The sequence below is a fragment of the Hibiscus syriacus genome, unplaced genomic scaffold (assembly GCF_006381635.1).
Source record: "Hibiscus syriacus cultivar Baekdansim isolate YM2019G1 unplaced genomic scaffold, ASM638163v2 tig00110833_pilon, whole genome shotgun sequence".
Taxonomy (NCBI): domain Eukaryota; kingdom Viridiplantae; phylum Streptophyta; class Magnoliopsida; order Malvales; family Malvaceae; genus Hibiscus; species Hibiscus syriacus.
The window spans coordinates 1571927-1586487 of NW_024062884.1; the positions used below are offsets into that span (position 1 = coordinate 1571927).

Genomic DNA, 14561 nt, shown 5'->3' on the forward strand with positions numbered 1-14561 from the left:
TTCACTCGTTGTATTTTAAATATTTTCAATTTTTTCACTGAATTTAATACGTTAAGTTTTTTTATCACTCAATCATTTCTTCACTAGGTTTTATAACGATTTATTTTATTTTATTTTTTGATAGGTAAATTATAATTTTAGTTATTAAACTTTATTATCTTTCTTATTTTACTCATTATACTTTTAATCTTTTCAATTTAACCACCGAATATATGCATTGGATTTTTGTCACTTCTGTGATAACAACAAAAAAGCCACGTCATAACGCTGTCAGTGAGAAAACGACTGAGTGACTAAAAAACTCAATATATTAAGTACAATGAGGAAATTAAAAATATCTAAAATATAGTGAGTGGAATGTGAGAGAAAGTAAAGTTCAGTTATTAAATTTGTAGTTTGTTTAATTTTGAAAAAATTAAAAGTTTAGGTACTAATCAAAATTGATAGTTTAAGTATTAAATGCGTTATTAAAATAAAATAATGACTAAACATTAAGTATGATTTTTTTTTAAAATAAAAATTTAAGTACTAATTTAAACTTATAATTAATATATTAAATACATAATTCACTCTTTTTTTAGCTTAATTTTTTTTTGGGAGGGGAGAGACATTTGAAAACAAGTAAATGTAGTCAAAGTTGAAATAGGTTAAGTTGTGATATTGATTTTTGAGTTAGACATGTAAAAAAAAAAAAGGAAAAGGAAAATATTTTTTTTTCATGGAAAAAATACAATAGAAAATTATAAAGGATATATGTGACATGCCAAAAAAAAAATTGCAATAGAAAATTATAAAGGGTATATGTTTTTTTATTAATCAAAATTCATCGTAAAAAATTATTAAAGATATTGTTAAATTTTCGTTTACAATTTTCTCTGTCATTTTTTCCGAAGATCAAACAAAAAGTTGATTTTACTTTCGAACGGAAATATCATTGATGCATAAATATTATACATAGACGGGCCTATACAAAAAATCATAAATTTTTATCCCTCTATTGGTTGAGTTTTGTTCAGAGCAGGGCGATGAACTCAATGATGACGATCGTGTAACGTACGACTAACTACAGTTTTCAGAATTGTCGGAAACCAATGAAGGAAAACTTAGAAAACTTATGATCGTTCGCGACGCTTTTCACGACTATTGATTCAGTTTCACAGTAGGTGGTGGTCTTATTTTAGTCATGGTGGCTAAAAGATTCTGATGGCATCGACGGTGACGGCCACATACCGACGGTGACTTATCAATAATGAAATTTTGAGTTTTTTTATTTTTATTTTTAATTCTAATATTAACTTTTTAAAAATATTTTTTTTAAATTTTATATGCGTGACACGTGTCAAAAAACGGTAAAATTTAACAGTCATTACGATCTAAGAACCCAAAACGTTTACACTAGGGGTGTATTCGGTTCGGTTCGGTTCGGTTTTTTACCAAAAATTGAACCGAACCGAAATAAACGGTTTTTCAATATTTAAATCGAAACCGAATAGTTAAAAAACCAAAAAAACTGAAACCGGTTTTATCGGTTCGGTTTGGTTTTTTTAACGGTTCGGGTTTTTCGGTTCGGTTCGGTTTTTCGGTTTTTCAATAAAAAAATCACTTGAAACTATAATTTTTTTTACAAAAATTGCCTATTCGGTTCAATATGGAACAAATGAGTTCCATATGGAAAACCCGAACCGAACCGAATCAAAAAAATAAAGCCTTTAAACCGAACCGAAAATTGAACCGTTTAAAGCCAAACCGAACCAAACCGAACTATTTTACTCGATTCGTGTCGGTTTTTCAATTTTCTCAATTTCGTTGTTCAGCCCTAGTTTACACCCTTAATTATCCTAGTACTTGAAATCGAAAAATCAAAATTTCAAAGAATAATAATTCTTTACTACTGACATCACTTAGTTAGTTCGTGTTAAAAAAAAATTCAATAAACTTTCAGATTTGTAATATAAATCTCTCTGCCCCCCCCCCCTCACAATTCAAACAACGTCGTTCATTCTCGAAGATCTGCAAAACAAAACTCATATTGGAAAAAAAAGGCTATCCTCCTCTCTTTGTAAACCAAAGCGATGAGCAACCCCATTGAACCAGCAACGTCAACGAGCGACCCGAATTCGGCTCCGAGCCCGACCATTCTCCTCCATCCGCGGCGCGAGCCTTTCGAGCACGGCCTCCTACCCATCCAGAAGCTTGTATTCACCGACCCGGTTCAAGCCCTAACACCTCTCAAGCAACGGTTCTCATCCTCCTCAACTCCCCGAGTCGGCTTGGCGGTCCTCTCCGACGCACTTCATATCTCAACCGACCATGCGCGTCTCATCCTCGAAACTCTCTCCTCGGTTCTCCACTCTGAATCCGACCCGCTCGTTACTGCCAGCCCCGACGATGTCGACTCCGTTGGTGCCGACTTGCGTGATCTGATATTGTTTTTGTACATTCAATCCTATAAGAGACTTTTGCCTCGCTCGCACAAGGACTTTGCTGCGGTTGCCGATGTTTGGCCTTCGACGTCGGCTTTCGACGGTTTCTTGTCAGCCCTTTCGCCTTTGCAGGTAAGGATTTTGTTCAATTCGCCATCCTCCTTGATGAAATGTGTGTGTGTGTGTTTTAATGGATTTGTGATTGTTTAAAGTTCGGTGGTTAATTGGTTATGATTTAATTTCAATTATCATTTGAACAATTGCATCAGATTCATGGCTACTTTTAGGAAAAATGAACATCTTCATTGCCGGGTTGATAAAATTCACTGGCAATTAACTCTTGATTGGCATCTGGGAGAGAATCATATGCTTCTGTTCATGTTTTTTTAATATTGGACGATGTTTTTTTAGGAGGATTGTGTTAATCTTTTTTATAATTGAGGCTATTTTCTTGGCGTTCTTCATTTTACTCATTTGATTTTGGAAATGTAGCGTAAATGTATTTTATGATACAAAAGCCAAGAATATTGTTGAAGAATTAAAAGCTTAGTCTTTAACTGGTCAATACCAAAAATGCAAGATTATACTTTTATATAAACAATTGTGTTGGAGTACATGTTATATTTTAACAAAATATAATATTGCCCTATTTTTGGGAGAATATTTCTAATATTATTTATTTAGTTGTTTTGCTCCTTGAATTTTTTTATTAAAGGCGGAAAGGACAAAAATGAAATAGCGCATCTAAGAAAAAAGCCATATACAAAAAAGAAAAAAAAACCTACCATACAATTCTTTTGGAATACCAAATGCATGATTACAAGTTTTTACTATTACATTTTAATCAGCATTGGTGTTACTGGCGTATTTTAGTTTTCTACTCTTTTTAATCAATTTTTATTTTTGTTTCAATTATTTAATCTCCCCTTTCTATTAACTGTTTAGGAGGTAGAAAGAAAATAACATAGATATGCCATTTAATTTTGCCTACTGCTTTAAGATGGCTGTCAAATGTGATTAATGCCGCTGGCACATGTTATTTGGGATATTGTAAAATTTTATGATGTCATTTAACTTCAATATCTTAGACAACAGGATTTTCTATCATAATTCATTCTTGTCCCACCTTTTTCTTTTGCTAAGTATCTCTTTGATATGGATTTAACCTTGTGTATGATCATTTACGATTATTATGGTTCTATTTGCTGTTAGAAGTTAGTGACTGGAGTCTTTTAGTTTATGTGAGCACTTGGGCTTAACCTTTGCACTCATTGCAGCTTGTCCGCAGCAACACCCGCCGGTTTATGCCATCACAGGCTGATGAAGAGGCCCACCAATTGTCATATCTACAAAAGCACTTGGCTAACATCCTTTCTCTTTTGTCAGAGCCTGTGGAAGGGGAAGGCGAAGAGTCTATGGTTTGTTTCTTGCTATCTGAACTCTTATTATGTTTGATGGAGTGTTCTTTTTCTGTTTTGGGGTTTTGTTTTGTTTTTCTTAATTCAAGAAAAACCAAAAATTTGAAAACTCAATGATTTCCATTTTCTTTGTTTCTCGGTTGTTTTTTGTTTTATTTTGATTATTTGTGTTTTTTGTTGTTCATTTATGAAATGTAATATTGTTAACTCCATATCTGATAACTTATGTTTTAAAAGGTAAAAGAACAGATGAATTATTTCAGTGAGTAGATCCAAATATTGATACTGAATGCTAATGAGCTGAGATGTAAATCTTGTTGTCTATAAAATGTCTTCACATGATTTATATTCTAGTATTTGAAGGCATAACCTGGTTCATCTTAATAGATAACTTGACAAGACCATTTGTTTGGATAGTTAAAATTAGTTAGGGAAAGTAATGTAAAGGAATTTTCACAAACTTTGTTTGGCTAAACAGTTGAAAGGAAAGGAAAGGAAATGATTTATTTTAATGACTTTATCTTTTTATATCCTTTTTTTAAATGATTTATGTAAAAGATTTAGGGATAAAAAATATTTCACATTTATTTTAAGAAGTTACTTTCCTTTCCCTAGCTTTCCCCCCAATTTGGGGTAAATAAAATCTGTTTTTAAGGGAAAGCAACGGATATTCAGCTCCATTTCCTTTCCCTTTAAATAAAAAATATTATCCAAACAAGGGAAGGGTTATTATTTTCCTTTACTTTCCGTTCCTTTCCCTTATTTTGGTACAATCCAAACATGAGGTTAGGAAACAATGGAGTCATCATTGTGTACTTTATCTTGTGCATTTTTAGCTTTGGATTGGTTTGCAACCAAAAATTAGGTTTTTAGTGCTAAACAGGGTTTTACCTTGGAGGAAAAATCAGTGGCATCATTTGCATGACTAAAATAACTAGTATGAGCACTTTTTACCAAAGGAGGGCAAAAGAACTCATTGCCAGCTTTTCAGCAATTAATCACTGATTTTTAGCTGAAATTTTCTATGTAAAAGTTCAGAATATAGATTGGAGATTTTATGAACATTTTGTTATCATTTTAATCTATCTCTCCAATCTTGTGTGAATTTCCTTTGATTTGTTCTGTTCTGTTCTCTTTATCGTTCTTTTATCTGCCAGACGATCATCACTCTTACTATTCATTCTTGATTGTTCTTTCTAGCCATTGTATATGCAACTCAGTTTTTTTTGCGCTCGTGTGTCTGCGCGTGCGTGCTTGCCATTCACTTCTATGGCTTGGTTTGCTTATGTAAGTGCAATTCCTTCAGGTTTTAACCATGGAAGGATTTGAACACCTTGGATTTCTGATTCAGTTTGGTGATAAGGGATCTGAAGGAGTTCCTTTAAGCCAAGCTTCTCCATTTTTTGCTAATTCAGATCCTGACATGCCTGCTGTTCCTGTTCCGTCATCACAAGTTCATGATTGGCTTCTAGAGATCATAGCTTCATCTTTGGAGCATGTTTCCGAAAAAAATTCTGCAAAAGAAAGTGATTCTGCAAGCAGCTCTGATCAGGATGTTGCTATGGATGACGCTAGTCCAAGTTCAGCCAAAGCCTCACAAAGTGCAAGAAGTCCTTTTTTCATTGAGGGAATCTCTAAATCATCTTATGTAAAGCAGGCATCAAATCTTAACAATTCTTCTGTGAAGGTTGGTTGGCATATATTTGCACTTAGATTTAATGAAACCTGGAAATGTATGGGTTATTTTTATGTGGTGCTTTTCATGATTCTCATTTAAATGCAGCAAGTAACCTGCACCTCTGAAGGTAGTTTACTGAATTCTTTTCTTAATCTCCATCTTATAGTGATTTGACTACCATATAGCATCCGTTGAGGGGGAAAAAAGAAAATAGAAACACATATTAGGTTATATCAATACGACCATCTTTAGATTGGGATGGATGTCTGTTGAGGGGGGGGGGGAAAGAAAATAGAAACACATATTAGGTTATATCAATGCAACCATCATTAGATTGGGATGGATGTCTCTTCAGTGCATGTTTTCTGGATGACATAAGATGAAGATGCCAGTTTAGGTTGGAATATTTTCTGTTGTGCTACTTATAATCCAATAATGGGAAGAATGAGAATAGTTTGTAAATTGTAGTTGATGTCGATTATCGATACTGTAATCCTTTTTCTATGTGTGGAATGATGTACATACGGAGAGAAGAAGTCATTATGGTGCAAGGCTTGACTGGTACTCTCTTACACTATCTTACTTTGAAGTACCCATCTCCAACTCATTCGTAGTTGGTAGGAGGGAATGATCATCCAAATACATGAAATAACTAAGAAATATTAACCATACCCGTGTAAGACACATACTTGTCTGGTTCTACTCCCAAGTTTGAAGTTCGAACAACACAAGTCTTATATAATATGACTTGAAACAAGAAAGATGAGGGTAGAGCATTTTTATTTTCATGTATGGTGCAATTAGTCCTATCTTTTTAGTGTCAACGACCTTGGGGGTTTTTGTATTGCAAAGTTCTCAGCATTTTATGATAAATTCTTCCTAGATTGACTATGTTTTAAACAGTTTTTCAGATGTTGTCTATAGTCTGCTTGAATTCCAATCATCATCTGCAATCTGATGAATATTAGCACTTCTTCAGAATTTGTGTTTTCTTGTAACCCACTAAGTAGGATAAGAGCCTTCACTTGCTTGAAGCTAAACACTTTTGTCCTTTTACATTTTGGCCACCTTCCTTTCAGTAAAGTTTTCCTTCTACCCATTATATTTTTCATAGAATAGGCACAAGAATATACGCACAAACAATAGCTTATCTTAGGAAACTTCTATGCTAGGTAAGTGGCCTATTCTAGGTAAGAACTAAATCCTTTAAAGTTAGGGATTGTAAGACAATCTATAAGATTCTACTTAATTACATAATCTTCCCTTAATTAAGATTCTACTTTTTGACACTCCTCCTCAAGCTGGGAATGGATATCCTCCATTTTCAACTTGCTTATTAATTTCTGGAAATACTTCCCAGGTCAATATGCTTCGTTTTATCGTGTTGAACTGGGTTATGTGCTATGTTGATGGCTGATTTATTATCACAGTATAACTTCATTGGGCCTTCCCACTTGATCTTCAAGTCTTCCAGAATTATTCTTAGCCATAATAGTTCACAAATTCTGAGAGCCATTGCTCTAGACTCAGCCTCTGCACTTGATCTAGCCACCACATTTTGTTTTTTGCTCCTCCAAGTCACAAGGTTTCCAGGTGCAATATCCAGAGGTTGACCTCCTTTGCACCATTGACCCTGCATAGTCAGCATCAATATAAGCTTCCAGAGTTAAATTTCCTCCTTTTTTAAAACATAATTCCTCTGCTTGGTGTGCCCTTTAAGTACTGCAGAATCTGATTAACAACCCTCAAGTGTGACTTTAGGATTGTGCATAAACTGGCTCACTACAACTGCATAGGCAATGTCTGGTCTGGCGTGTGACAAATATATAAGTTTTCCTATCAGTCTTTGATAGGAACCTAGGCAGATTCAACACCTGGTGGAGTCTGCATATACACTTCCTCCTCGAGATCTCCATGCAGGAAGACGTTTTTAATGTCAAATTGTTGAAGTTTCCACCCTTGATTGGCAGCTAAAGACTGCAGAATTCTCTTAGTATTCATTTTGGCAATTGGAGCAAACGTCTCGAGATAATCTATCCATACGTTTGAGAATACCCTTGGCTACCAACCTTGCTTTGTACCTTTCAAGTATACCATCTGATTTGTACTTCACTGTAAATACCCATCTACACCCATCTGTCTTCTTTCCTTTTGGCAATGTTACTAAGTCCCATGTCCTGTTTTTCTCAAGAGCTTCCTTCTCCACCTTCATGGCATTTTCCAATTCATCCTCTAACGTCTTTGATACATCTTTAGGAATGGTAATCGTGTTTAGGCTGGTAAGAAAAGTCTTGTGGTTATGAGAAAAATTCTAGTAAGACATGAATAGGTACATCGGGTTTTGTGTGCTGGCTCTTTTCCCTTTTCTAATTGCAATAGGAAACACGAAATCCCTTTGATCGGTAGGTTCATTAGAAGTTCCAGTAACAATATTTTGATCAAGTATGAGTTCTTTATTTACCTCACTTTGGATAGGAGGGGGGGTGATTGAACTTGCATTGGCGTCTTCGTCCTCGAGTAGATCAATAAGGGACGATTAGTATCTTGATCCCTTTGCTGAAGTGTATTAGGAGTAGTTTCAGTGGATTTTGTGGGACTGTTTTTGGGAGTATGTAGGGACGAAACAGAATCTGGCTGCTGGTTACTGTTTTGGGTGGCTGGAGTGGGAGAAGGAAGGTCAAGAAGTGGCTGGATAATGAACAAATCTTTGTCCTTATCTTCCTTGAAAGATATCTCCCCCTGAAGATAAGGATGAATAAAGTAGCTTTCATGTTCTACAAAGATAACATCGGAAAAAACGAAATACCTTCTTGTAGTCGGATGGTAGCATTTATATCCCTTTTGAGTAGAGGAGTAGTCCTTGTTGTTTGCTGCCTATTATCCTCATTTATTATCTGTTCTAAGCCAGATTTCCTCTCGGTTACAGCCCTTGTGACCTGTGTGAACTTTCCACTTGAGTGGTTTTGAGCATCACCCTCTTCTTCCTTCTTCAGCACATATGATTGCAATTACCTATTTAGTGTGGGCATATCCTCCTTTCCAAGAATTGGACTCTTACTGCATCAAACTCAATATTAGTCCAGCAAGGAAATCATACATACGATCTTTTTCTACAAACCTTTTTAAAATGGTTGCATCTTCACTGCATCTCATTTGGATACATTAATAGTGATCCATTTCTTGCCGTAGATTTTGCAATAAGTTGGAATATTCTGTGATTGATCTGTTTCCTTGCTTAGTAGACGAGATCTTGGTCTTGATTTCATAAACCTGGGCTGCATCTCGAACCTTTGAATATGTCTGTTTCACTGCCTCCATATCTCTTGTGCTGTGTTTAAGAACATGCACGTATCACTGACTTCTGGAATCATGGAATTCCACAACCATGACATTACAGGAGAATCTTGTTCATCCCAGCTTCGAACCTAGGATCTTTTGCCTTAGGTCCAGATCTAGTAGATGGCTTAACTTCCCTCTCCTTTTTGGGGACATTCGAATTAGTTGAGACCACTTAAGATAATTTTTTCATTTAGTCTATACGCTGATTTTATGTTCTGCAAGTCCCTTGTGAACTAGAGTAGTTCCCCTCATTCACCTGACTTCTTGAGCAGTTTCAAAACTGCTGGTGTCGACTACTTGCACCATTTCGTACTAGGTACTTAAAGGATTGTTTTGAGACAAATAGGAGGCTGCTAGGGAAAAAAAACAGTGCTTAGGATTGAACTACTTGCTCTGATACCATGTAAAAAATGGAGTAATTCCATTATATTTTTTCATAGAATAGGTACAAGAATATATACACAAACAATAGCTTATCTTAGGAAACTTCTATGGTAGGTAAATGGCCTATTCTAGGTAAGAACTAAATCCCATAAAGTTAGGGATTGTAAGACAATCTATAAGATCCTACTTAATTACATAATCTTCCCTTAATTAGGATTCTACTTTCTGACACCATCATTTGGTGAATACCTAGCTTGCTTTTATACTAAAACATAATCATATTGGGGTATGCCAAAAACTTCCGATTCTTATTATGTTTGTATTTATGTATTTAGTGGCTTAAAATACCTCAAACTTTACATGATTTATAATTTCAGGTCATTAATTGCCATGATTCAGTCGTTTATGTTCTAGCACCTTTAAGATATGCCACCATTTATGGATGCTCTGATGCTACCATAGTTCTTGGAGCTGTTGGCAAGGTATTTGCCTTTATGCTGAAAATTTTGGATTAGTGGAACTACTAAAATGTGGAATTTTGACACAAAGTTGTTTTCTATCTTTTAACTTTGTATGATGCACGCAATTGCTGAAAACATTCTTTGATATTTAGAATTGCATCCTGGAAGTAGATTTATTTTGATGTCTCTTCATCTCTATTCCATTTCCTGGCAATGCCAAAATTACTAAAAGAATTGTATGAAAAATATGGCCATTCATTGTGCAAATCAGTTTCTATTGCTAAGGTTGTTAAATCAGCTGTAGATGTTTTCCTGCCCTACATGATATTTGTTATTTTAACTTTGTGTTAAGTCGTTTATTAAATCTTGACTTTGGTTCCGCTTAGTGTTTTCCATCTTGTATTCTTGTTTGCTATAGTTCTTTCGTTATGGAAATGGTTTATCTGCTCCTCTACAGATACTCGTAAAACAATCAACCTAATGCTTTTACCCCTTAACAAATGGTCCATTTTCTAATTCAATTAATGATTTGCTATTGCCAACAAACATAATATGATTTTTTGGTTGTCATTATTGCAGGCAGTAAGAGTTGAACACTGTGAACGAGTTCATGTGATTATAGCTTCAAAACGAGTTTGCATTGTCAATTGCCGTGAGTGTCTATTCTATTTGGGAGTGAACCAACGACCTCTTATTGTTGGCGATAACCACAAGCTACAGGTGAGTGATCCTCAAGCATCCCTTTTGGGCAGTGCAATGAGAATTTAATGTGATTACATAGTGACACTTGAGTTTGAGATGAGATTGGTAGAGAACCTGTTTCTATGTAAATGCCAACTAGTCTTAGTATTAAAGAAGAGATAATTGACAGGGGAAAGGAATTCAACATAGTGTTCGAGCTTAGCTTGATTTTATACGTCAAATTATTATTATTATTATTATTATTATTATTATTATTATTATTATTATTATTATTATTATTATTTTACGAAGATATTTGTTTCTTATTATTAGGATCAGTTTATTATTTTATTAGAAGTATTTGGAGATTTTATTTGAGTATTTTATATCTCTAAGAGTCATTTCTATTATGTTTATCTTTTAGCTTAATTCATTTATTTGAGGTAAACTATATAACCTCTATTTAAAGAGGCTAATTGGCATGAATAATAGTTAATATTTTATCAAAACCCTAAAAATCTTGGTCTCTCTTCTAATGATTCATAAAGGCTTCAATCTCCATTTGACAAGCTGAGTTATCAAACATATTATGTTGTTCCAAGAATTCAGGAAGGCAACTACATCTAGTGTTCTTTTTTTTTTATAAGAATAGTAGGCCTCATTAAAAACCCCCTTCATGATTAGAGGAACTTGATAACAGTTCCTTAATCAGTGGAAGGAGGAAAAGAGTGCCTTGGGATTTCATTAACCTCAAATAATTATATAGGAATACAAGACTTAAACTCCCTTAAGGAGATAGAAGACCAAAAAGAAACAGCCCGTAACAGAACAAAATGATCAACCAATTCCAGCCTTAGCTAGGGCGTCCTCCTCTATATTAGATGTCCTGTTAACCCATCTAATAAGACCTTCACAATCTCGAAGCTTATGAATAATGTCTTTAACAATTTGAACATAAACAACAGGACATAAAACAACATCCTTAACCCAATCAACTGCCACCCTACTATCACTCTCAATAATCAAACGATCCATAAATCTATGACGAATAGATTCAAAAAAATCTAAACTCTTTAGGATAGCTTTCAATTCCATCATTGTTGGAGGCCCCGGACCAGCAGCCTCTTTGAAAGAGCCAAGGATCGAACCAGACATGTTCTTTAGAACACCACCTAATCCACTCCTCTTCCAATCACAAGAAATAGCAGCATCCACATTGAGTTTAATAAAGCCCTTTGGAGGAGGGGACCATGGAAACTTAGTTACAACCAGATTAGAATGGGGCGAGTAAGAATCCCCTAAGGAAGGGTCAGCAATAAGAGCATCCTTGTCGATAGAAACCCGAGTTTTCTTAGCTAAAAACCACTAGAAAGAAGATTTCAGCTCGATCAAGCTTCCCTCCTTCAAACACAATAGAATTCCTAGTTTTCCAAACTGTCCATAAAACCACTCCAGGAATAAGTGTCCATAAAACTACATCTAGTGTTCTCATTTGTCGCCCGGGGAATAGATCACAAACAAGGGGCCATAAGACTCGGCTATGTTAGCTAACCTCCAAGCTGAAGGCAAGCTTTATCGAGCTTCAATCAGAAGTCATAGATTCCTTAAAGGCTTAAATCATAAACTATGATGGTCTTAAAGATATACTTGAAGGCAAAATCCACTAAGCTCTATAAAATAGGCCATTTTTATCCCAATGGCTATTAACTTGGGCTCTGCGTGTGATAATGTGCATAGATGATTGCAAAAGGAGACAACTTACAGGGTATCAACAGACTATATCCCTTCCCTGCCTTGCTTATTTGAGTGATGTCGGATTCTAGTAAAACACTGAAACAAAAAATTTCTTCTCCTGCTTACATTGTTTATTTCCACTTTTAGGGACATAAAAAATCTATCTATTTGTGTTTTTAAAAAAAATATTATGTAAGATTTTTCAACATATTTTGTGTACTTTCTCAATAATATCAAGATTTTTACGAAGAAGAGGAAAAGTTACTTTCTTGATAGTCATCAATTAGTATGGTAGGTAAGCATATATGCACAAGTAGTGAGGTTTAGGGAGAAAACAGCAGTAATTTAATAGAACTGAGGATGAAAACAAGATGGAAGTTGGAACTCTAAACATACATGGGTTATAGAAACCTTTAGTTTTTGAAGCCTATTAATTAAGTAAAAACAATAAAGTTAGCAGTAAATATATTTAATAGCATACCAGGGTTTAGGGGATTTTGTTCTGGTTATTTTAGTTCAAATTGCTGCTATCACTATTTAATTAGACAGTATAGAACATTAGGGTTTTCAATGTGTAGTTCATCTAAGGTTTTATTTATCATATTTAATATTCTAATTGTGCTGCTAAATAGAATATGCACTCTTCCGGACCGTTACAGATCATTGATTAAATCTTTAGTTACAGATTTAACTTTCTAGACCCTTCTCGCTATTGTTTTTAGTTGGTTTTGAGTAGTATCACAGTTATGAACTTCAACAGTCAGGAAGACTGGCAGTTGAGAAATTCTTTTGAGTTGATTTTGGGGTTTTCTCTGTTATGAACTTTAACACTCAGGTAGAACAGTGGGAAATTCTTTTCTTAACATCAGGTGGCACCATATAATACATTCTATTCTCAGTTGGAGGAACACATGACTGAAGTCGGCATTGTGGCAACTATCAATAGATGGGATGAACATTTGGCACTTGGAGTGGTTGATCCGCATGATTCATTATCTCATCCGGCTGGAGTTGCTGATGCTCAGACCGAGCCTGCTACACGCCTAGATCCTGATCAGTTCACAAATTTCTGGTATGTTTTATGTATCTAGTAGCTTAGCTTGGGATATTTTATATTTTCCTTCTCTGTTACCTTTTTATAATTTGTTCATGTTGTACTTGACATAGATTTCTCAATGCACAGATTCCAAAATGGTTTGAAGGTGAACTAACTGGGTCAACAAGGAATAATCCGTTCCCCTTACCTGATCCATATTTCACATCTCAACAGAGAAATGCAAGTACACTAAGCCCATCTTACGAATACAAAGTTTGACTTTATACGCTGAACTGGTTATATCTGCATGATAGAAACAATGTTGTGTATTTAGAACTACTGGTTGGTTTTATTGATCTTTCTTGTATTGAATTAACTGAAAATTTGTTTTTCTTCCTATCGATTCCTATTGTTATCAACAGCAAAAGAATTTAGGTGAGATACAGCAAATACTGAGGGAAGCTCCTCTTGAAGAAAATCGAAAAAGAGAATTATCATGTGCTCTTCATGTATACTTCAAAGACTGGTTATATGGTAATCCATCATTTCTAACCTTTTTGTTTTGTTCTTTTATTTCTGTAAGTGGTGATTTTCATTAGGGGTCCAGATTTTTTTCATGATATGATGCCGTCTGGCATTGTTATATGGTCCTTTCTTACTGAACTCAAGATTTTTGTTACCGAAGATTACCGATTCCAGATGAATAATGGTTAAATTCCTCTTTGGTTTTAGTATATTCCCATACATTCCCAAATTAGGAGATCAATAAATGATGGGATTGAACTGTCAACTCTCTATACTGTATGCTATGATCTTAAGAGACCCTTTTAGTGAATGGTTGAATTACGTAAATCTCGTTTTCTTTTTCTGTGATACGATTTCAGCTTCGGGAAATATCCGTCAGCTGTACTGCCTACAAGGCGAGTGATACCTCAAGGTAAATCTGCATATTAGAGGATAGAAGAATGGTTATGGCTTTCTTTCAGTTTCAAACCCTTTGCCACTTGGCTCAAGGTCATTTCTGTGGGTATAGCCGAGAATCGCCCTTTGTAATTCGGATCGGCATTGCAATCGATAATATGCATCTGCCAATCCCATTGTAATTTTTTTGTTGGATGAAAGGAAAATAATGTTATTGTAGTATTTGGTAGCCTAGGTCTACGGTGTGAATTTTTCTCATCCCATGGTCTGGCCATGGTTTTTTGGTTCCCTGTTTGAGTTATAATCTTCAATATTTATGGCCTCTCCATGTAATGTTGGTCAATTATGTAAGGTTGATTACGTGGTTCAAAGCATTTAATTTGTGTGCTTGGATTTGGACATAAGAGTTATTAGGGATTATTATTTGGCATTGTCTGTGAAAGTTATGTCAAAATGTCTCTTGCATTTATTATAAACAAATAAATA

At 34.9% G+C, this 14561-nt stretch overlaps 1 protein-coding gene across 2 annotated transcripts; it reads left to right on the forward strand.

The window, feature by feature from the left end:
• Positions 1-1996: 1996 nt before the first annotated feature.
• On the forward strand, positions 1997-14333 carry LOC120143181 (TBCC domain-containing protein 1-like). 2 transcript variants are annotated; one of them, XR_005517910.1, is made up of 9 exons: positions 1997-2555; positions 3701-3841; positions 5148-5528; positions 9620-9724; positions 10283-10423; positions 12988-13190; positions 13302-13394; positions 13577-13688; positions 14039-14333. XR_005517910.1 is itself a non-coding variant. In XM_039157571.1 (9 exons), exons 1-9 carry the CDS (start codon positions 2073-2075, stop codon positions 14080-14082), a joined length of 1707 nt encoding a protein of 568 aa, XP_039013502.1. In that variant the 5' UTR covers positions 1997-2072; the 3' UTR covers positions 14083-14333. The 2 variants fall into 2 exon arrangements, 1 of the variants encoding a protein (XP_039013502.1); XM_039157571.1 differs by having other exon boundaries at positions 12988-13194.
• Positions 14334-14561: the final 228 nt, after the last annotated feature.